This window comes from Amphiprion ocellaris, chromosome 16, assembly GCF_022539595.1.
Source record: "Amphiprion ocellaris isolate individual 3 ecotype Okinawa chromosome 16, ASM2253959v1, whole genome shotgun sequence".
Lineage (NCBI taxonomy): Eukaryota > Metazoa > Chordata > Actinopteri > Pomacentridae > Amphiprion > Amphiprion ocellaris.
In genome coordinates this window covers 2,398,807-2,422,485 of record NC_072781.1, presented here as the reverse complement: position 1 = coordinate 2,422,485, position 23,679 = coordinate 2,398,807, and the positions used below count along the sequence as shown (strand labels likewise).

At 43.1% G+C, this 23,679-nt stretch overlaps 1 protein-coding gene across 1 annotated transcript in view; it reads left to right on the top strand.

Annotated features, from left to right (window-relative positions):
* meis1b (Meis homeobox 1 b) overlaps positions 1-23,185 on the top strand; it is a 95,993-nt gene extending 72,808 nt beyond the window's left edge. Inside the window, exons 10-13 of the mRNA XM_055018432.1 lie at positions 12,197-12,255; positions 13,914-14,003; positions 14,666-14,763; positions 21,225-23,185. Coding sequence (XP_054874407.1) covers positions 12,197-12,255; positions 13,914-14,003; positions 14,666-14,724 — 208 coding nt within the window. The 3' untranslated portion in view covers positions 14,725-14,763; positions 21,225-23,185. The remainder of the gene's footprint in view (positions 1-12,196; positions 12,256-13,913; positions 14,004-14,665; positions 14,764-21,224) is intronic.
* Positions 23,186-23,679: the final 494 nt, after the last annotated feature.

Below are 23,679 nucleotides of genomic sequence, written 5' to 3'. Positions count from 1 at the left end.
TTGGATTTAGCAGTTTGCCTTCAAAAATTCACTTTTATAAGCACATCATTGATTGTATTTTCTTAGATGAGGAAGTTTTATCGTTGTGAGGAGCGAAAAAAAGTCATGCAAAATGGTGGAATTCAAATTTAAAGTTCAAGTTTGACCACTTATACTTCATTTATGTGCAGTTTTCCTGCTTTCAAATGAAGAATTATTACTTGCATTTGTCTGTTATCACTTAGTTAAAAATCAGATCTGGTTAGATTTTGCCCTCAAATATTCACTTTGTGAGTACATCTTTTGTCGTATTATCTTAGGATGTGGCTTTTTTCATGCAAGTTATAACATTTTATTGTTGTGAGAGACAAAAAAAGCAGTGAAGTTCAAATTCAGGGTTTAAATTTGACCTTAAGCATTTGATATATGTGCAGTTTCCTGCTTTCAAATGAGGAATTATTACCTGTATTCTGTCCATAGTCACTTTAATTGGTTAAAAGTCTGATTTTCTGGTTACATTTTGCAGATTTTGCCTTCAAATATTCATATTTATGAGTACAAATGAAGACCAGAACTGCAAAAATAAGACCCAAGTTGTAAAAAAACAGAGTTAAATAGTTAAATGATACGAGCGAGACAGAGTCAAACAGGTAGAGTGAGAAAATGAACTCTTCATTTGTAGATGAAGCATTAAACGAAATTTCTACTGGCATTAATACACATGTAAAGTCAAACAGGTAGAGTGAGATTAGCTGCATGGTTCAGTGTGTTGACAGGACAGAAAGAGATGCTGGAACTTGTTCACACAAAGTCTTCGTAGGTGTATGTGTGTGTGTGTGTGTGTGTGTGTGTGTGTGTGTGTGTGTGTGTGTGTGTGTGTGTGTGTGTTTTGGAATTAGCAGGCTAAGTTTCAGTGCATGCCCCGGAGCCTGTTTCATACACTGCAGCTCTGTCAGGTTGCTTCAGCCTGAAACTCCCTGACATTACAGCAAACACACACGCACGCACACACATGCACGCACGCACACACACACACACACACACACACACACTCATGCATGCACGCACACACGCACGCACGCACGCACACACACACACAGAGAAACGCACACTTGGATGTGACCTCACCCTCGGATTTCAACATCGACTTGAAAATAATTTGAAAAACAGTATTTTCTGCTGTCAGTTTCAAAGCGTGTTGCTAACAATAGCCTTTCGCAGGAATCCGCAGCCTGTGCAGACACAACCCTCGCCGTCTTTATTGTGTTATGTCAACAGAAGTGTGTGTGCATGTAGGTGTCCGTGTGCAGAGACACACGCCTGTCCTCCCCCCGTCGTCCTCCCTCCTCTCGCTCCGTGTTCCTCTTACATCACACCACGCCGCCTCAGGCCAAACCTGCATTTCTCTTCATTTGCCCCTCGCTCTGTCTTTTCTATTCCTTCCTCTTTTCTCCCCCTCGCTTTTCAGCCTCCTTTTGTAGCCGGGGAGGGGTGGTCCAAAAACATAACAAGGCTGCAGAATGTGAATGCCGGGGTTGTGTTGCCGCCGCCGCCATCGGTCTGTTGTCGTTGTTGGTCAAACAGTTGTGAAGTGAATCAGAAGGACGCAGAGAGCAGAACACTGATTTTGTACGATTAAGATGAGTGATGGTTCTACATAAAGGATGAAAGCAACACATCTCTTCTAGTTTTACTCGTTTTCATACGTTGTGTTTTTTAATTAATATTGTGCATTCTGGGTAACATCAATCAAACCTCAGTTGTCATAAAAATAAATCAACAAACTCCAACTGTATTGAATTGTTTTTGTAATCTAAGGTTTGTTTTTTGGTCAGGAGTCACAAGATAGAGGGCATTAGGCTTTCCTAAACATAAAACAAGTGGGTAAAGTAGTGAAAGCTGCAGCAGAAACAGCACATTAACCCTCGTGTCGTCCTGCGGGTCAAATTGACACATTTTAAAGTTTGAAAATGTGGGAAAAAAACATAATTTCACAGTGAAATTTCTGATGTCCACATTTTCAACATTTTTGGGAAATATTTGAAAATTTTTTGGTGGAAAAAAAGAAATGTTAAAAATGAAGCGAATTCTGCTGGATTTTGGTTGATTTTTATGTGAATGTTCTTAAAGAAAATAGAAGTTTTACTGATATATATGGAATCACTGGATATTTTTAGGATTTTTTTGGAAGATTTTTACAATTTTTTTGAAAATATTTACAAGAATTTTCTTGCCAAATTTGGGGGATTTTTTAAAAATAAAACTTTTCAGAGAAACTTTAAAGGAATTATCGGAATTTTCTTCCTGAAGGTTTTGCAAATTTTCAGAAGTTTGGGGAGGTTTTTTTTCAGATTTTTGGGATTTTGTTTTCAGACAATGAAAAAAATTTTTTTGGTGCCTGTAAACGAGGACAACAGGAGGGTTACTAGTCAATATTTGCAACATCCCAGCCAGACTACAAACCTTTTCATGTCTGATAGTGTAACTCTATATTACATGTTGTTTCTGAGGGTTTTCTCAGTTTCTTCCTCCATACAAATCAATATTCAGTCCAGATTTTCTGACCCAAAGTTCAGCTGTAGTTCTTTTTTCTGACAGTTTATCTCCAGCTAAAATCCAGAAACACATTTAGCATCTCCTTATGCATAGAATTTTAAATGCTAAATGCTAAAAGTAGCAGAATGTTGTGCTGGCTAGCGTGCTTTTCTGACCCACAATCCTTTGCGTAGTGGAGAACATACGCCACATATGTCGCGGCGTCTTGCACGAGTATCAACAAGCTGGAGCTCCTTTCGCACTACAGATTGTGATGAATATATTTGGCAAGATGGTCAAAGCTTCAGGCACAATATTATGATGAAGGAACGCTGTGTGTTTTAACTGAGAGCATCCTGCAGTCTGAGGGGCGGCTGCAAAGCAAAAAGAAAAAATATTCGATTTGGAGCCTGACGCAGAATTTTACAGAAAGAATCTGTCGGCACCAGACTAGACGAGGACAGCTTTTATGGCAAAATGTGCTTGTATATGAACTCACATCAGTCAGGATGGATGAAAGGATGAATTAGCTCTTCATTTTTAGATGAAACATTAAACGAAATTTCTACTGACATTAATATGCATGTAAAGACTCGATGAGATTAAAAGAATCACACTTAAAATCCTTAACATTAGTTTATGATCATAAAAATCATAGGAATCTTTCAAAATTGATCAAATATAGGCTGGTTGTGTTGTACTTAGGAGATAAAAATAACAGATTTTTGCCTTTAAAATGTATCAGAATCAGCTTTAATGGTCAAGTATGTATACAACACTGCAAAAACTCAAACTCTTACCAAGTCTATTTGTCTTATTTTTAGTCAAAATGTCTCATCCCACTTGATTTAAGATAAATTCTCTCTCAAGATTGTTTGACTGAACAAGATATTTAAGATGCATTGTCTTAAAACAAGTGTCTCCATCTGCTGAAATGTCTCTTGTTAAGTGAATTTATCTTAAATCAAGTGGGATGGTTGGCTGCTCTCTGGCCGGTCGGTCGGTCGGTCGGGTCGGTCGGTCAGTCGGTCGGTAGGATCCCCGTAGCAGCGGCTGCTATGAGCCAGCGGGGGGAAGTGACACGCACACAGACAGGATATGACACAGACAGTATGGGAGGATTTAGGTCAGCTGCTGTGTGTTTGCTGTCAGCAGTACCAGCTCTGTGTGACGCTGTGGTCATCTGTGTCGAACTGAGATTCTTCTCGGTGGTGAGCCGGGCTGTTTGTTGTGTACATGGAGAACGGAAACACACACTGTGCATTTATAAGCAAATACATGAGCGATCCCAACCGCCACACACACACACACACACACACACACACACACACACACACACACACACACACACACACACACACACACACACACACACACACACACACACACACACACACACACACACACACACACACACACACACACACACACACACACACACACACACAGATGTTTTAGATCGGAGTCCGAAGGCTAATGGACCGCGGCTCTGTGTCTGTGGACAGCCATGTTGTTTCTGGGTGAAGCAGGCTTCACGCCATCCCCTCACTCTGGCAGTGATGGATGAGCGGCCGGCCGAGTCCAGGGCTCTGGATGTGTGTGAAGGGAAGCAGGAACAGAGATAAAGACAGCGGCTGAGGTCACGTGACCGCTGCAGGCCCCTTCCAATGTCTTATTCCCTGTGTTTTTGTCTTAATTTGTTTAGTCGTGAACTCTCCTCCTCTCTCTTCCTCCTTTCTCTCCCTGCTGCTCTCTGCCTCTTTTATTTAGGAGTCGATGAATGTTGCAAACTGCTCAGTAGGAGCCACTAGGTTCATGTATGTCTTTTCGAGTGGCTGACGTTTCCTCTGTGTGAGTCTGAGAGGCACCTGGTTGTCATGGACACACTAAACACACACATACACACTGAGCTCTTCTTCCAGCGTGTGTGTGTGTGTGTGTGTGTGTGTGTGTGTGTGTGTGTGTGTGTGTGTGTGTGTGTGTGAGTGGTTGCCCGGCCTGTTGCTTCACTCTGTAAAACCAGCTTTAGTGGTAGATTCATGGCTCTCTTAATGGACACTGGGCTCTTGGGTAGTGGAGCAACAGCGAGTGTGTGTCTATGTGTGTGTGTGTGTATGTGTGTGTGTGTATGTGTGTACATACTTGTATTTTATGTGTGCGCAGTAATGGGGATTAAGTGACCCCATGGCTGTTCTCAGTCTAAAGCTCCTTTTAAATTTCACACTGTTTTCTTAAGTTTCCCTCCATATGTGGCGCTGGATCCTGCTAATCCACCTCATGTTATTAGGAGCTGGATCAGCAGACCTGCAGTGTGTGTGTGTGTGTGTGTGTGTGTGTGTGTGTGTGTGTGTGTGTGTGTGTGTGTGTGTGTGTGTGTGTCGGCGGGTGTGTCTGTGCATAGCTATGCATGCTTTTGGAGATGTTTCAGGAACTGTTTGCCTGCCAATAAAGACTTATATGTTGTGCTGACTCAAACACAGGCCTCCTGTCTAATAACACCGTAGCTGCAGCCAAACAGCAGGCGGTCATGTGACTCCTGCATGACCTCACTTCAACCACACCAGCCAAACACGCGTGTTTGGCTGGTGTGGTGCCTGTATTATTTTATATGTCCTTGCATGTATGAACAAGCATGTCCGTCACTGTGTCACTCAGCTAACCCCAACACAGATCTGGTTTCTTGTCATGTGTAGCGCTGACAAGTCTATGACATGCAGCTATTTTCTGATATCTGATTGGCCCAAGCAGCTTCAGGGAAAACGGCGAGACCGAGAGAACGATGCTACTCACCGACAAGTGAGCGCATGCAGCCCGATGTGTGCTGCGTCTGTAGCTGTGTGTCGACGTTTGTACTTGTTGAAAGCTGCACAGACAAATTAAGGAGAGTCCGCTGTCTTTGCACAACATTAGGCAGGGCTTACTCATGAACAGTTGCAGCCTTTTTTGGCGCAATCTCAGCTCTAAAGTTTATTCTTTCACAATCAGCGGTTCATATTCCGGGCTGAGAAGAGGTCAAGATATAGCCGAGATGGTGGCAGGAGGATTTCACCCCACACATCTCCACAGTAAGGCTGAGATGAAGTGTCACAGGTAGACGAGGCAATTTTCCTTCATGAAAACACTTAACCTTCCTGTTGTCTCCATTTACAGGCACCAAAAAATATTGTTTCCTTGTGTGAAAAAAACCCCAATAATTCAGCAGAAAAATTCCCCAAATTTCAGAAAATTTGCAAAACCTTCAGGAAGAAAATTCCAATAATAATAAAAGTTTTATTTTTGAAAAATCCCCTAAATTTGGCAAGAAAACTCTTGTAAATATTTTCAAAAAATGAGTAAAAACCTTCCAAAAAATCCTAAAAATATCTAAAGTGATTCCATATATATCAGTAAAACTTCTGATATTTTCTTTAAGAACATTCACATAAAAATCAACCAAAATCCAGCGAAATTCGCTGGATTTTGGTTGATTTTTTTGTAAATGTTCTTAAGAAACATTTTAAACATTTATTTTTTCCACCAAAAAATGTTCAAAGATTTCCCAAAAATATTGAAAATGTGGACATCAGAAGTTTCACTGTTAAAATATATATTTTTCCCACATTTTCAAACTTTAAACGGGATCAATTTTGACCCGCAGGATGACACGAGGGTTAAAAGCATAACCCAGCATATTAATCTGAATACTAAGAAGTGGCAGAACTGTTGGGTGCAGTAAATTCACCATTTAGTGAATACTTTCTATGCTGTTTTAGCAGTAAAAGCCAAAGGGAAAACTTAGATTTGCTGTTTGCTGGTTTGTTCGTGTTGCAGATAGAGTTGTGCAGGCGGCTGCGTTAGTTTATTTAAACTAATCTAAAGCATCCAATCCGAGCATCTGACCTGAGAACGACACCGAGGAGGAGAGAGAGAGAAGCAGGGAGGGAGAAATGAGGAGGAGGTGATTTATGAGTTAACTCGTCAATGGAGGAGAACACGAGGAGAAACTCATAACTGTAATTCCCTCACACACCCACTTACAGTAGGCTCACGCACACACACACACACACACACACACACGCACACACACATGCACCTGAATGCACCTCCACCCCAGCTGTGCATACGATAATATGTGAGCTCTATAATAAAATAAGTAATTACTTAAGAAGATGGAGATGTGCTGGTACGCAGGATGGGATAATAAAGTTCTACAGGGACAAATGTGTGACCCAGGAAGCTTTAAAGCAACTCAATGTAAGTTTAGCTGAGCAGCGACCACAGCGGCCCCTGTGGACACATGTGGTAATTACACATACTGTTGCCTTAAATTCTTCTAGGTTGTAAGTTGGAGAAATGAATTCTGCTGAAAGCTGATCAGTTCGTCAACGCAAAATCTTCCTTTCAACTAAAACTGGCTATTTTACTGTCAGCAGAAACAGGCAACAAAGTGTTACATGCACTTCAGCTCAGTAATTTGCACTTTGCTAGGTTGTTTTCTTGCATTCAACCTGCTAAATTTAGGATTTTGGAAAAACAAATGTAATGATTACGTGTCAGTGCACCATCAAAAAGATTTCAAATGTGTTTTTTTTAAGGAAAATAGTTGCATAATGCTGCTGCACGATGCTGTACAGTTGTTTGTCTTGTGATTTGGAGCAGCTGATAACCGTATTTGTGCACAGACAGCTGCAAATGTGCAATTTTTGGACTAAAATCTGTTGAAATCACTTTTATAGCAGCAGTACTTTTTAATCCCCCTGTTGTCCTCATTTACCAAAAAATATTGTTTCCTTGTCTGAAAAAAAATCCAAAAAATCAGCAGAAAAAATTCCCCCAAATTTCTGAAAATTTGCAAAACCTTCAGGAAGAAAATTCCAATAATTCCTGAAAAGTTTCCTTTAAAAGTTTTGTTTTAAAAAATCCCCCAAATTTGGCAAGAAAATTCTTGTATTTTCAAAAAATGAGTAAAAATCTTCCCAAAAAATCCTAAAAATATCTAAATTGATTCCATATATATCAGTAGAACTTCTAATATTTTCTTTAAGAACATTTACAAAAAAAATCAACCAAAATCCAGCAAAATTCACTGGATTTTGGTTGATTTTTTTGTGAATGTTCTTAAGAAACATTTTTAACATTTCTTTTTTTCCACCACCAAATGTTCAAAGGTTTCCCAAAAATGGTGAAAATGTGGACATCAGAAGTTTCACTGTGAAAATCTATTTTTTTCCTCCACATTTTCAGACGTTAAACCGGGTCAATTTTGACCCGCAGGACGACACAATGGTTAAAGTATTTTTTCCGTGTGTTAGCGTGCGTTAATACGTGTGTCACCAGTGTGCAGGAAGTACATGTGCGCCAGGCGTTAATTGTGGTTGAGCAGCAGACAATCGATGCTAGCCGTGCACTGACAACCTGATGATAAGCTACATGACTCTACCCATCAGAGCTCGCTTTCTTTTTACTGCTTTTAAATCACATTGATTGGCAGCCGGGAGGAGACTGTGGTTACGCAGTTATTTTAAGCGGCTCTCGGATTTGAATATGCATGTGAAACTCTGTCGGCGTGCGCTGAAACGTACTGCCAGGCCCTGATGGATGCATGTGATGCTGAAATATCCAGCGGCATGTAAATGTGAGGTGTGTGCGCGAAAGATTCTCTCAGATTACTAATGTAATATGGGCAGTGAGTGCCGAGGATGTGTGTGTGCGCGTATAAATGTGTGTGTGCACATTTAGTGTTGTTCAGCGTGGCTCATATTACTAATATAATATGGGTGGTGGGCATGTGTGAGTATGTGTGCCACAGATATTGAGAACTCCACATGAATTTAAATCAATGAGCTCGTGCAGTAACCTTTTGTATATCCAATCTGCATCTTTCCACCACTCGTTATTAAATTATCCCCTAATTGGTCACGCAACAAAGGCAGCTGATGAAAAAGACAATTTCTTGCTTTTAATTGGGCATTTCACGTGTGCTTCGTGTACACCTGTGTGCGGCTGACTCGGCTCGGCGTCGCTCCCTGTGTGTGTGTGTGTGTGTGTGTGTGTGTGTGTGTGTGTGTGTGTGTGTGTCTCGGGTGTAATGAGAATAGGACATTAGCGAGGGCTTGGCAGACGCCGTCGCAATCAGTTCCACTCTTTCCAGAGAAGGAGGGAGAGGGGCTGGAGGATTAATCCAGACATTAGCAATCTCACAAGGAGAAATAGATTGGAGGCGAAACAATAAAACACATCCAGTCTCCTGACATGACTTTAATGGCTCCAGATCTGGCTCTACATATGGCCGGCATGTTTTTTGATCCGCTGCATCTCTGAATGTCAAACATGTGTTGCCAAAAGAATCCCGGCGGCGTGGATTCCCTGAGCTGCACGAGGCCAAATTTTATTTCAAGTCCTTCCTCCTCCTGAGCTTTTTGCCCAACTTTAGGCGTACCACCAGTGGTGTGTCACGCTAAAATAGCCCGGCTATTGTTGCACCGAGCGGAGCTGAATAGTGCGGCTCATTGTGTTGTGATGGGAGGCAGGGGAATGAACAGACCATAAACACTGGCCCTATAGCACCCAGGGGTCGGGAAAGGTGAAGCCTCACTCCACTTTTCTCCTCTCAGTCCCTCCATCTTTCTTCATCTCACACTCCTCTCCCTTTTTCTTATTTCCCCCTATCTTGAATTCCCTCCTCTTCCTCCCCTCAGCCCTCTCTCAGTCTTTCTCTGTCAGCTTATTAACGGTCACAGCGAGTGTGTCTGGTTTGCAGACCAGAGCCCCTTGCCTTTTCTTTTTTTTCTTCCTCTTTCCTCCTCTCACTCCTCCTTCCCTTCCACTCTCTCACTCCTCCATCACTCCATTCCCCTGGCTGCTATTATGAGAGGCATTTTATCCTTTGTTCCAGCCCCCATGGTGCATCTGGCCTCAGATATGGGGACGACAGGGACAGGAAACCGGCGAGAGTTTTCGAGAGGAGGAGGTGGAGGGAGGGCTTGGTGGGGTTAGATTCGTCGCTGGGAGGTGGGCTGCCAGTTTCCACCATACAGGGAAAGAATGATAAGGAGGGGAGTGAGCAGGAGAAGGAAGCAGATAGAGAGGCAGCGTCACTGTTGTTCTGTTAGGAGTAGTAATAGTGATAGTAGGATTAACCTTCGTGTCGTCCTGCGGGTCAAAATTGACCCGTTTCAAAGTTTGAAAATGTAGGGGGAAAAAAAATATTTTCACAGTGAAACTTGTGATGTTCATATTTTCAACATTTTTGGGAAATTTTTGAACATTTTTTGGTGGAAAAAAAAAGGTTAAAAATGTTTCTTAAGAACATTCACAAAAAAATCAACCAAAATCAATGATTTTTATGTGAATGTTCTTAAAGAAAATATTAGAAGTTTTACTGATATATATGGAATTACTTTAGATATTTTTAGGATTTTTGGAAGATTTTTACTCATTTTTTGAAAATATTTACAAGAATTTTCTTGCCAAATTTGGGGGATTTTTTTTTTTTTTTTTAATAAAACTTTTAAAGGAAACTTTTAAGGAATTATTGGAATTTTCTTCCTAAAGGTTTGGCAAATTTTCAGAATTTTGGGAAAATTTTTTGCAAAATTTTGGGATTTTTTTTCAGACAAGGAAACAATATTTTTGGTTCCTGTTAATGAGGACAACAGGAAGGTTAATCCTTCATTGCATTTTACATCAAGTTTCGCGTCTATTGTGGCAGGAATAAATGCCCGACTTCGTAAAAAGTGCACACCTATTCTCAAAACAGCCTCCTTTGTTGCGTTGGTGTATTTTTAAAGTAGGTAGAAGCCTGTTTTGCAGGATAGAAATAAAGAGGAAGGAAAGGAAAGCACAAGAGAGGAAGAACCGGAGCGGAGAACGATGGCACTAAATGACGAAAGGAAGGAGGCGAGGAGAAGGAAAGGTCAACAGTTAGCCGGCGCTGCCCTCCAGCTGACCTTCTGTAAAGGGTTTGGAGTTTGGAGAGGAGAGTTGAAGGAATGCTCAGGCCTCCTCAACCCTCCATGCCCTCTCTCTCGCTCCTCCTCCTCCTCCCATATCTCCCCCACCAAACCAGGGTAGCAGGGGGAGGAAGCGAGGGAGGCAGGGATGGTGGGGGTGTTGGTGATAAAACTCCAGACGTTCCCTCATTTGATGGTGCTCTGCCATGTCAGTGCATTCTTGCATTCCTCCCTTGCTCTTTCTATTTCTCCCTCTTGTCCCCCTCCTCGCCTCCCCTCAGATTCAAATTCAGCATATTTTAATGTAACAAATACAGAAACAAAACTGCCGAAGCCTCAAGCTCAAAAGCTGACAAGATCCCTAGCATGATTTTTTTTTGCTCCCCGCTTGCATCCCTGTCAAAAAAAAAAAACTAACAATTTTTCCAAAGCAGCTTACGAGATATGACAGAGCAATTACAGAAAAGACAATGCAGAGAAACAATTCAGCTGTTAATCGTTCTCCGTTCCTCTCGCTATACGTCTTCGCCACCCTCCGTCTCCTCGTTTCGCTGCAGCTTGGTCTTCAGACGGTAACATAGGATAGATAGAAGCTCTAAAACAGTTATGAGGAAGGAATACTAAAGCGATGTGAGGCGAAAAGGCTCCGTTCGCTAATTAGGGGTCAAACAGATGCGTCATGCCGGCGTCCTTTTGTTTCTCTTCCTCCTCAGAGCTCCTAAATGCTCCATTTGTGCAGCTTTTAGAAGTGCAGCGCGGCCCATTGTTGCCTTAAAGTTCAGCTAATGCTCCCCTTTTTTCTCCGAGATGAAATAGAAGTGTCCGGTGGGGCAACAGCAGGAACACATAAATCAAGTCAGAAGCCCCAAGAGCCCTCTCTCCTTGGGGTCATTACAGGTCAAGGGGTCATTTCACAAGGGGTTAGCCTGAGCAAGGCCAGAGCGCTGCCTCTGTGAAGGCGTGGAAGTGTGTGAATGAAGCAGGAGTGGGATAAAAGTGCTGAAAATGGAGCACATTTAAATATGAGTAATGGTGTGCAACAATAAATGGCCCGGCTGTGTGCTTTTTATTGGAGGTCACCGAGTAAAAGAGGTTAGTCCAAGGCTAAACGTAGCAAACCTGGCTCCTGTGAAAACACACTAAAAAAAGCTCGCAGAGTAACACACCTGTCTTAGCGGAGTATCACCCAAAACAATGCCTCTCACCAGTGATGTGTTTCTGTCAGCAACACTTCCCACACCACCGCCTTCTCCCAGCCAACTGTGTTAAACAGTCAGCAATCCTGGCTCGTCGTGAGGTGGAACATCTCCAACAAAGCGAGATGGGTCGACATGTTTCAAACAGGCAGAGAGAGGGAGAGAAAATCCCGGTTAAGCCTCGCCCCACAAAGACCTCAGTGTTCAGGCTGATGCGACTGTGTACGCTGAGGCGGTGCGAGTTTGTACAAGTTGTGGAGTTGTGCGTTTTCAAAGACAACTGCCTCGGTTATTAAGGTTGTTAAGATGTGACTTTCGCTGTGGCTGTATCGGGGCTTTACGGCGGCTCAGCGCTGCTTATGGGAGAGTAATTACTCCATATCACTGTTATGGTTAGCTACGAGAAAAAGGCTGATTTGGCAACGTGTTTGTTTTTGTACTCCGCGCCAAGAATTTCTAAGTATTCGTCATCATTTTTTTTGCTCAATCTTGTCGTGAGAAGTGCACTGACTGTGATTCTGTCTTCTGCCCCCTTCCCCTCCTGTCCTTCTCCAGGTTCATCAACGCCAGGAGGAGAATAGTGCAGCCCATGATCGACCAGTCAAACCGTGCAGGCAAGTCTCCTATAGTTACTGTATTCAAGTCTCGCAGGCGAAAGCCGTCCACACTCCATGCACCCGGAGGCCCCTCAGCTGGTAAATACAGGCCTGATCCCCCCCCATCCTGGAATGTCCAAAACCTCCAGGGGCTTTCCCCTCCGCTGTCGTGACTGACCACTAAAATTAAGAACCAAAAGCATTAACAGCAACCATTAATCAGCCGTGACGTGCCATTTGGGGTGAAAAACTATTAATTGTCGAATATAATGATTTGGCTGAACATGAGTTGATGATGAGTGGATTTATTTTCCTCCTTGTCCTGTAAACAACGCTAGCTGTGTTCTCAGTAAGCTTGCTCTTAACCTGTTCCTCCCCCCTTTAGCCAACCAGGCAAAGGAAAAAAACACACTCGATCCTTCCTCCCCCGGCTCAAACCATAACACCAAGACAACTACGCCCGTTTCTTTTTTTGGGTGACCGTTGTTTGGCTTTTTGGCTCCAGACCTGTTTTTACCCCCCCGCCCCGCCTCCTCGCTCCTTTAAACGCCCTCCCTCCACTCTATTTGTGGCTGTTCCAGGGAGCGAGGGGAGCGAGTGAGCGGTCCCCCCGGTGCATGGCTTGGTTTGGACTGCCATAAACTTTATTACCTGTAATAGGGGTCAGGGGTCAGGGTGGCATTAGGGGCGCAGTAAAGTTCAAAGGCATTCAGCGGGGCCGAGGTCCTGCTTTTGCTTGACTGACCCCCAAACAGCCTAAATCGAAGGCAAGTGGATTTCTATGAGAGCAGAACAATGGAGGCAAGCAAAAAATAGGAGCCCTATCAGGTTTCACTTATCGTTGCTGCTCAGTTCTAGACAGTATTTATTAGATAAAGCATTTAGGCAGAAGCAGATTCTGGGGCCATTCAGCAAGAATGACTTATTGTGGTCACAAAGGAAACTGATTAGAGCTCCGGCCTGGAGTTCATTTCTGTTCTTTGATCACATGTGTAATCATACATTGATAGGAGCAGCAATTATGGTAAAAACAGTGCAGTGGTAAGTGCCAAAATGCTATTTTGTTCTACCTAACAAGCCATTATCAAGTATTTATGTAGCAGCAAATTGATTTTAAGACCTGCTTGCTGCCTTGGCTTTTAAAAGCAACAGCGTTTTGGTTGAAAATGAGTAAATTCTTAAAAATTTATGGGAATACAATAGGAGTTTTTTTCCAAAATGCCAGGTTTTGTGAGTATAAAGGTCCCAATCATTCACCTTTTACCTTCTGGACATTTGTACTGTGAAAACAAACATCAGTGTACAAGTCTAAATAAAATATTTAGTTGAAATCAGGCATGCTAGCATGTTCCATGGGTCATTCTGCAGGAACAGTTGTAACCTCTTCTAAATCTCATTTTCAAACTAAACTGCTTGTGTGCTCAAAGCGTACCATAGTGTACGCTGAACTCTCAGCCCGATCCCTATTAGAGCATTAAAGCCAACCAGGGGCTTTGCGGTGCAGATACATGGAGCAGAATGACGTTGCGAGACAACGGCGGCTTCCTGTGCGTGCACCAACCAACAGATGATCCTGCTTCAGCCACTGAGCCTTAATTAAAAGCACTAATTGACCACTCTGTTCCCTCCCTCCAATCCCTCTATCCCTCCCTCCCCGTCTTCTCCTCCATCCACAGTAAGTCAAGGAGCTCCCTATAATCCAGATGGCCAGCCGATGGGGGGCTTCGTCATGGACGGCCAGCAGCACATGGGAATCAGACCACCTGGTAGGGCTTTCTCTGCGTGTCTGTCCCTTTTCTGTCCTCCCTCTCTCCCTTCTTTCTGTTGTTCCCTCATTTTCTTGCCTTTGTCTTCTAGATTCTTTCGTGCCCTCTTTGCTCTCATACAGTATCTGCCATGTTGGTGGTTTATTATCTTTTCGGAGCTCTTAGCGGGAGCTGTGTGCTGCTTTAGGTGTAAGCTGTGCAGCCATAAAGACACACACACACACTTCTACCTCCCCCTCCCTGAATACACAAACCAGAACAGGTGTGGTCAATCACATTACACAACCATCCTCTTCCTCACTCCCACTCTCCTCTCTCTCTCTCCTCTCTCTCACGCCATCAGGTCTAATCCCAGAGTTTGTCCTTAAGCTCCTCTCCTCCTCCTCTATCCCCTGTTTTCTGGGATTCTCTAACCCTATCTCACCCTCCACTCAAAGTCAGCAGGTTTGGATAAACTGCCAGGCTACTTACCCACCCCTCACCCCGTCCTCAGCACCTTCGCACACCACACTCTTCCTCCAGTGTGCTCAGCCGCCATGTCAGATTAGCTTTTATTGTGTTTTCCTTGTCAGCTGCCTGATTACACTGAATATTACATCATAAAACGTGTCTTTTATGGTGGTTTTGCATACAGATTCACTCTTTCTCTGTGTGTTTCTCAGGACCAATGGGTGGAATGGGCATGAACATGGGCATGGAAGGTCAGTGGCACTACATGTAGCCCCACCCCAGTGAGACCAATCACAACACAAAGGGGGATGTAAGTACACACTAACTCACACACACACACTGACGTACACTTCATACAGAGTCTTATTTATCTTTCCAGGTGCACATACAACATATTGCAAACAGAATTTAGCACGCGCTTTAAGCATCTGTACACATGCACTGCTGCTAAATGTAAAAGCTATGAGAGTCTCGGATCTCCAAACTAGATTTGGAAATAATACAGTTTTTTTTTCACCCTGTATTTAACCCTCGTGTCGTCATGCGTGTCAAAATTTACCCGTTTTAAAGTTTGAAGCTGTGGAAAAAAAATATTTTCACAGTGAAACTTCTGATGTCTACATTTTCAACATTTTTGGGAAATCTTTGAACATTTTTTGGTGAAAAAAAGAAATGCTAAAAATGTTTTTTAAGAACATTCACGTGAAAATCAACCAAAATCCAGCGAATTTCGCTGGATTTTGGTTGATTTTTTGTGAATGTTCTTAAAGAAAATATAAGTTTTACTAATATATATGGAATCACTTTAGATATTTTTAGGATTTTTTTTTTGAAGATTTTTACTCATTTTTTGAAAATATTTACAAGAATTTTCTTGCCAAATTTGGGGGATTTTTTTTTTAAATAAAACTTTTAAGGGAAGATTTTAAGGAATTATTGAAATTTTCTTCCTGAAGTTTTTACAAATTTTCAGAAACATGGGGAATTTTTTTCAGAATTTTCGGATTTTTTTCACACAAGGAAACACTATTTTTGGTGCCTGTAAATGAGGACAACAGGAGGGTTAAATGGGTTTTTGTTCTAAGCAGGCTCTAGTTCTTCCCAGGCTGATTTTCGTCTGTTCCTCCCTGTGTAACTCTCCCACCCTCGGTCTGGTGATAAGAGCCTTTGATCACAACCTTGTAACTCTCTGTGTATGTAATGTCTGTGTGTGTGTGTGTGTGTGTGTGTCTGTGTGTGTGTGTGTGTGTGTGTGTGTGTGTGTGTGTGTGTGGCTGCTTCACTCTTGCACATATCCAATAGCTACAGGACTAAACATTCCTCATATCAGGCAGAGGAGGTGAGGAAAGAAGGTCATTAGGATTTTTTTTTAATAACATACAAAAAAAACCATGCAAATAATTACGATTATTGATAAAAAAAGGTGGATTTCTGAAGATTCAAATGGCACGTTTTTATCAAGCGTGGGGCAAAGACTGGAGAGCAGAGGGGTGATGAGAGGGAAGGAAGGCGGGGATGGGTTGGGACAGGGGGTGAGACGGGGTGGGGATGGTGGTGGGGGGGCAGGTAGGACGTTGCTATGGCAACAGACTGATTGGCAAAAATGTAAGCAGTCGTCGCTGGTGCAAGGAGAGGCAGAGAGAGAGAAGTGAGCGCCCCTTAAGTGTCATAAATCTGCCGGGTTGCTGTTGATGCATGAGCCACATTAATACACACACTAACCAGCCAGAGTCTCCTCTCTCCCCCCTTTTCCTCCCCTCCTCCCTCCCTGTCTTCCTAATGCTCGCTCTGTCTCACTCTCTCCCTCTTTGTGGTTTTCCTCACTGTCAATTTTTCCTCCTCGATCTCTTTCACACAACACCTTTTTCTGTTCCTCTATAATTCTCTCTCTCTCTCTCTTTCTCTCACCTCGTCTCCCCCCTCTCTCCCTCTCTCCCTCTCCCTCTCTCTCGCCCCAGGGCTAAACAGACTCCCACATAATTCTGGATGTATACAGGCTTGGTGTTGTCACAGTGCTCAGTGTGTAGAAAGTGGCTACTGGTCCAATTGTAGTGAAACATCATTGTGGTGTGAGCGTGTGTGAATCACTTTACAGTATATATGTGTGAGTGAGTGCACCTGGGAGGCCGTACGTTTATATGTGGAATACGTGCATGTGCTGATAGGCCGGTGCATCTCTGTGTACGTATGTGCATGTGTGTGTATAGTAATAGGATTACTCCTGGCACAGGGAGGGGACACAAACTAGTGCAAAATGGAGGAGGTAGCCAGCAGGGTATGGAGCTTAGCTGGGCCTAATTGACTAGATCCAAATTAAATATGCCATCACCAGAGGTGTGACCAATGGATTTGACTTATTCAGTTTACAAAAATAGAGACCATTAACCCTCCACACTATGCGTGTGCATGTGTACGTGCCACAGCGAAAATATGCCAGCCTTGTCTCCGGCATGGATGTCCGCAAGTAAAACAAAGACAGAAAATCTCACGTCGAATGGCATATTTCAGGTTTGAAATGCAGGAAGACATGGTGGTAGAATGAGACAGTATGTGTGTGTGTGTGTGTGTGTGTGTGTGTGTGTGTGTGTGTGTGTGTGTGTGTGTGTGTGTGTGTGTGTGTGTGTGTGTGTGTGTGTGTGTGTGTGTATGTAAACACGAGGGCTGCTTTGCCGTGTCCAAGCAGCCTCTTTCCAGCAGCTGCTAGCCTTCCCAGCAGACCTCGCTTTAAACAGCCTCAATTTGCCTGCTGAATCTCGTAATTGGGCCACCAGAGGAATCCTCTGCGAGACGGGCAAAAGCACAGAGAAGACGAGTAGACAGAGCAAGAAAAAAGACCGAGAGAGGTAGACGGAAGACAGAGGGAGGGGCGGATGAAGAGATGGCGAGCGAGGGAAGAGTAAATGACAAGAGGGGAGGGGTGGAGGGAGTGGAAGGAGACGGATGGCGACAGAAATACTTTTCTTCACCGCTAGTCATTCCTTTACAGCTTCATCAGTTAGCCGCCGACGCTAGCTGCTGTTAGCTCGTCAAATATTGCTACTTTTCCTTTCTAGGTCAATTAAATGTAAGTGATGTGTTACATTCTTTCATGACCAATTAAATTAATAGGTTATTACGTGAAGAAGGATGGGGGGGATCAGTTATCTCATTTGATTAAGAGAGCACAGGTTCATTATATTTTATAAGCAATTTTCATTAGCAGAGTTGAGATTTTGTTACCGCGGGGCTAAATTGAGCGGTTATTGTGCCGGGGAGTGCTGAGCCTCCATGCAGAAGGTGTGCCTGGCAGTCACACTACAACATTAGTTAAAACTAAAGCCAATTAGTCGTGCTTAGTGAAGAGCGTTATGCTTTCCACCCAATGATGATTACAGAGCTTTTATCCCCTTGCGAAACAATACACCTGTCAGCAGAGATGAAGCCCGGCTAGTGAAGCAGAAGCGAGCCGAGCCTTTGATAGCGACGAGGGTGACTCCCAGCTGACCCTTACCCCCTTTCCCTTCTTCCTCTCCCCTGCTTTCCTCCTTCTTCTTCCACAAAATTAGCCAGGAGCGGCCCCTGAAAACTGTAATTTTCAGTTTCAGGACAATAGTTATCGCAGGGTGGAAGAATTAATTATGGCGCAGAGCGTATGGAATTCCTCCCAGCCCTGCCCATGAGGAGCTTTTACCAAAATGTCGGGCAGAACGCTTGAGTGAACGCTGCCTGTAACCCCTTTGCTGCCAGTCTCGGCTGGAGACCCTTTGTCCCGGGATTCATTGCTCCAATCATTAAGCACAAATTTGTTAACCTTCTGCTGAGGGGTCAAGATCCCCTTCTCTCGCCCCCCAACTACCTCCAACCCTCCCACTGTCACCCCCCACCCTCAACTTCTTTTCCTGGTGGATGAACTTTTACTATTAACGAACACGAGGAGAAAAAAAAACGGGTCCCGATGGGGATTTCGTGCCCCCTTTGCATTGTCCATGTGAATGTGTGTCCCCGTTGATTTGGCCCCTCTGGAATCCCCTCAGAGGCTGAGAAATGAGGCTTACAGCTCAATGTATTGATTGGCTTATTAAGTGAAAAACCTTATTAGCAATGTGTGCTCTTTCAAGCACGCATAGCATTTATTAGACCCTTGACATGGATTTACTGCAGCAATCAGGACCTTCTTGTTAGCCGGGGTGAATATGCAAACAAGTGAAGCAGGCAGATCAACAGATGAGTGGACTGTGGATAGTTCTGCTTTTATTTATCCTTTGAGTGAGTATTTGTTTGAACTGTTCACTCTGTCATTGATTTATTTTAAGAGGTCAGAAGCTGAAAAAATTTGGTTCAAATTTCAAAAACCTGTATGTGTTCACCTGTGTCCAGTCAGACAGAATTTTGGTACTTTCTGCGGTGATTTAGGGTGTTTTTCCTGGCATAGTTGAACCTTTCAAGGCAGTTTTGGCTCTTTTGGGGGTGATTTTGTGTCTTTTTGTGGTAGTTTTGACTGTTTTGGGGGTTATTTTGACTGTTTCTGGGGTTATTTTGCATGTTTATTGTGCCAAATTTGAGTTTTTGTCACAATTTCATCTGTCTTGTGGTAATTTTGGTACTTTCTGCAGTGATTTAGGGTGTTTTCCTGGCATAGTTGAACCTTTCAAGGCAGTTTTGTCTCTTTTGGGGGTGATTTTGTGTCATTTTGTGGTAATTTTGGCCATTTTTGTAGTAATTTTCCAGCTTTTTTCACTTATTTTAGCTGCTGTCCATTAAAAAGTGATAAATTTTGATTCTATGAATGGAGGTGCACAGCATTGGAGTTAAAACATTTTAGTTTTTTTTTTTTTTAAATGAACATGCGTTAAATGATGCTGCAACACAGAATTCTTTTCATTATTATTTCATCTACTGGTGATTTTCTTGATTATTGAGTCATCTTTTGTATACAAAATATGACAAACTTGTGAAAAATGTTTGTTTTAACAATAAATGTCAATGTTTTAGCAACTTTTTTTACACATCCTGGTGCAATTTTCACAAAGATTGCAGCACAGATCATTGCTTTAGCTACATTGAAGCTAGCATTGCTAATGGCGTCAGTTTGTTGTCGTGTCAGAGATCAGATGACAGAAAGATGTGCAACCCCCTGAAACCACCAACACAATGGCTCACCTTTCTCTGAAGCCACTTCCCTCTTGGACAGCCCAGGTGAACGCTGACGGATGAAGGGGAAGAACGAGCGAGGGCCTTTGCGTTCGCTCCTCTATTGTCCTCCTCCCGCTGCACCTCCTTGTCCTTTTCCCTGCCTGCCTTTGTGTCGGCTCCAGTGGTCCTCTTGGCGAACACGTGGACGGGCCCTGGGCGCTCTCAGGTGACGAGCGGCTGGAGCCTCACCTCTCCTCTTTGGTTTTCACAACAATGGCCACGGGTCCTCTGCGGTGAATTTCTACCTGTGGAGATAGATGACAGCTATTGTTGGCTTTAAAGAGGGAGCAATGTAGGGAGAGGAGAGGGTAAAGATGGATTTCTTTACAGCACGCGAGCAGGTTTGATGGCATGCAGCAGGTTGCACCAGTTTGGGTTCTTTCTGTAGTTTCTAGTCTTGTTCGTCGGTATTGTGTAGTTTTACTGCAAAAACAGGCCAAACCGCTAAATGAAAAGCTAATTTTAAGTTTCCTTGTAGTCCAGTTAAACTGATTATCCAGGAAATGTTAAGCGCCGGACCTCAGTATCACTTAAAGTCAATCATGTGTGTTTGGCCTCAAAGTCCTCTCCTACTGTTAAAGCAGCATTACTCAGGGTGTGGGATTAACTCCCTAAACCCTCCACTGCTCTCTCTGTCTCCCCCAGTGTTGGTGAAGGCCTACTTTGGTCTGTATTCTGACCCAGATTAACACTCTGTTGGGTCTGCAGTAGATGCCACACTGCTCTCCAGCATTTTATCTGCAGGTCCTGCCATGCCGGTGTGCCTCCAAATGTAACACGAGTCTGCTTTCTGGAGACTGGTGTGATCCATTCTTGTATTTAATGAATGATTAATGACATCTAACTCATTCAACAGTTTTCTTTCGCAGTTAAATGCTCTCTGCTCCCTCGGTGGATGACAATATGCCAGCTTGCTCGGACGTTGATGATATTTGCATAACTTGACCCGTATGCGTTCATACAGACTTTTCTTTTGGATTTGTTTAACTTTATGAGTATAGAGTAAATATAGATGTGGTTTCACTGTTGCCAGGTGAAACTGTGTTGTCACAACCAAGCCAACTAAAGTACATTTGCATTTTCCCATTGTTCCAGTTAAAAAAAAAAAAAAACAACACACAAAGTCGAGGCGTAAGTCAGCAACAAGACTTTCTATGAAACAGGTTTGCATCCTGTGTGAGACAATTAATTTTGTATTTAAGTTTCCTTTTCATTCATTGTTTACTTTCATCTTTTACTTGCTCTTCTGTGAAGTTTAGGTACCAAAACTATGTAGTTAGGTTTTGGAAAATATCATGGTTTGGGATTAAATATCCAAGTTTCTCCATTTTCTGAGTTAACGGAGTGACGATAGCCAGTGTAGAAAATGTGTGTCCCTCAAAATAAAACTGAGAATGCACTTCAGTCGTATCGAAATCTCATTTTTGAGACAGTGTTGGCACAAGAGAAGTGATCATCTGACGGTGAATGTGTTCATAATGGTGATAGTGTCGCCGAGAATGAATCCTGTCTTTGATCATCCGTGCTCCAATCGGTTTGCTGAATGTATTTGGGCATAATTAAACACTGACTAACCGTTCCAACCTTCTTTCTCCTCAGAACTGCAAGGCAAACCAGGGGGATCATGTGTCTCACAGAGGACTATGGAGCTTGAGATTGGGATTCCCTGACTTCCTCATGACAACAACAACCAACAGCAGCCCCTCTGTTCACCTCCAGGACCCGACAACGTTTTATTCGGCCGACATCTGCAACACGGAGACCATCCACGACTGTCTACAATCCTCGTCTATGCGTCCAGAAAAGGTGACGCATAGATTAACAAGTCCGACGAATCCCCCCCTCCGGTCCTGACAGACTCCTGCTTCTTCACTAGACTTGGCCCCCGCTAGGTTCACATGGGTTCTCCATTCAAGTGATTGTGATTGCGAGCATTGATGACACACCAGAGACACGTTGGGTGGTTCGTCTGTACCTTCGGTGAACATGGCGCCCGATGATTCATTCTTGACTCTTTGGCAAACAAAAAAACAGACTTCCTTGGAGGAGCGCTCCACTCTTTGGGACGATGGAATTGGACCAAAGAGAAGCCAATGTCTGTATCTGACAGGACACTAACAAAGCAAAAAGAGGTGCCCTTTAAAAAAAAATATAGTGGATTGAAACCTGGAAGGAGGGAAAGCAAGAGAAAAAGAAATTAAAAGTATAACTATATCAAGCCCTAGCTTGGGAAGCAAGTGGAGAAAGAAAATATACTGTATACTGTTGTAAAATTACGCTGGACTCTCACAAGAACTGGGAATTTAAGTATTGTAAATGCTATTGTATTGTTCTGCATATTATGTTGTTTCTAATAGATTTTTTTAAAAAAAGGATGTGAACTTTTTTCTCTTTTTTTTCTGGTTTCTTTCCACACTGTGTGTGTGTGTGCCGTCTCTCCATCAAGTTTTACCCCCCTGCCTCCCTCCCTTCCATCCAGTCACTGCTTTTTTAAAGGAAAAAAACGTGAATAAATGAACAATTGGATCATTTCTCGCAGGCCTTTTTTTGAATTGTAAAAGAGAGCGTGATGGTGGTTCAGATATCCTGTTTTATTTCTGTTTTTGTTGAAACATACAGTACACACAGCCCCTTTACTTACATGCAGGGTGCAGCTAATTGTATTACTGTTGCTTTTGTCTACACCTTGTAACTCCAATTTTGGTGATTTTTTAATATTTTCATATCATTTTATTATATGCTTCTCTACTGGTGGACAGTTTTTAATGGTATAGAGAAATGACCTGACCGTTCGGGGTCGTCGGCACACTGACCCCGAGCTAAACACAGTTTCTAGCGGCTAATATTTTGGATGTTTTTTAATCTGACTGTCCAGTTTTTAAAATTTTATTTCATCCATTTTACATTCATGAGGACGTAACGTAGGTGTCGACATGGCCAGAAACACAACTCCGGTCAAAGCTAACAAACAATCTAAAAAATAAAAAATTCACTGTGGATGGGGAAGTGTGAGTGTGTGTCCCGCAAACATGTTGCTTCCTGTTTTTCTCCATGTGTGTTTGTGATCCAGGGGCCTCTGAATGCCTATTCCAGTGTCTTATTGATGTGTTTTATGTCACATGGCTCAGCACTTGCATGGCCAATGGATTCTCTTCCCCTCATCGTTTGATGCGGCCTGATAACAGGGAGAGGCAGAGGCTATACGGGAAAACACCATTTATACCACAGTCCATTCATTTTGATTTAACCAGATGATGTAATGCTGATCAACAGACAGGGGAGAATGTAAAAGTCACTCTGTGTGTGTGTGTGTGTGTGTGTGTGTGTGTGTGGCAGTATGCATGTGTGAGGGAACGTGTGTGTCAGGGTGTGTGTGTGTGTGTGTGTGCATACGTGCTCATGTGTGTTATCAATGCTTCCATTATCCATTGCTTCAAACATGTATTACGCACATCTTTAAAAATCCTTTGAAGACAAGTCATGATTCTTATGCTTTTTCTTTGAAGGGTATATATGTACATCTGTGTTGTAAATAAATACTTTTTGTTGAAATAACAGAACTCCTAACTAGTCTCAAATGATATTCCTATATGCCTCATATAAAACAGACACCGAGACAAAAAGCAGGTTAAATGAGCCACAAACACGTTTCAGAAAGCGGAGCTGCGTTTGTACTTAAGTCAACCTTCCTCCCATCGCTGCGTAAAATGTGCAGCTAATGAATGCGTTCTGCTGTAATTTTCTCACACATAGAGGAAGCGAGGAGAGAGGGGAGGGGAGCCCGGCAAGAAAGCGAATTATCCTTTCATTTAGCATTAAAATTCATTTAGGTAAAATTGCTACAAACGTGTAAATGGGAAGATTAGTTCTCCCTCACGCCTTGTTGCCCGCAGTCAAAGGGCTCCGCTTGAAGCGCGGCGCGTCGCAGCCGAGGTTGTCTCCGGGATGCACTTCAGGAGGCTGAGCCCGACCGAGGAGACAAGAGCAGAAGAGCCGAGCGAGTTTTATCTAATTGATACATTTCGGAGAGCAGCCCCTTGAATCCCAAAGTCAG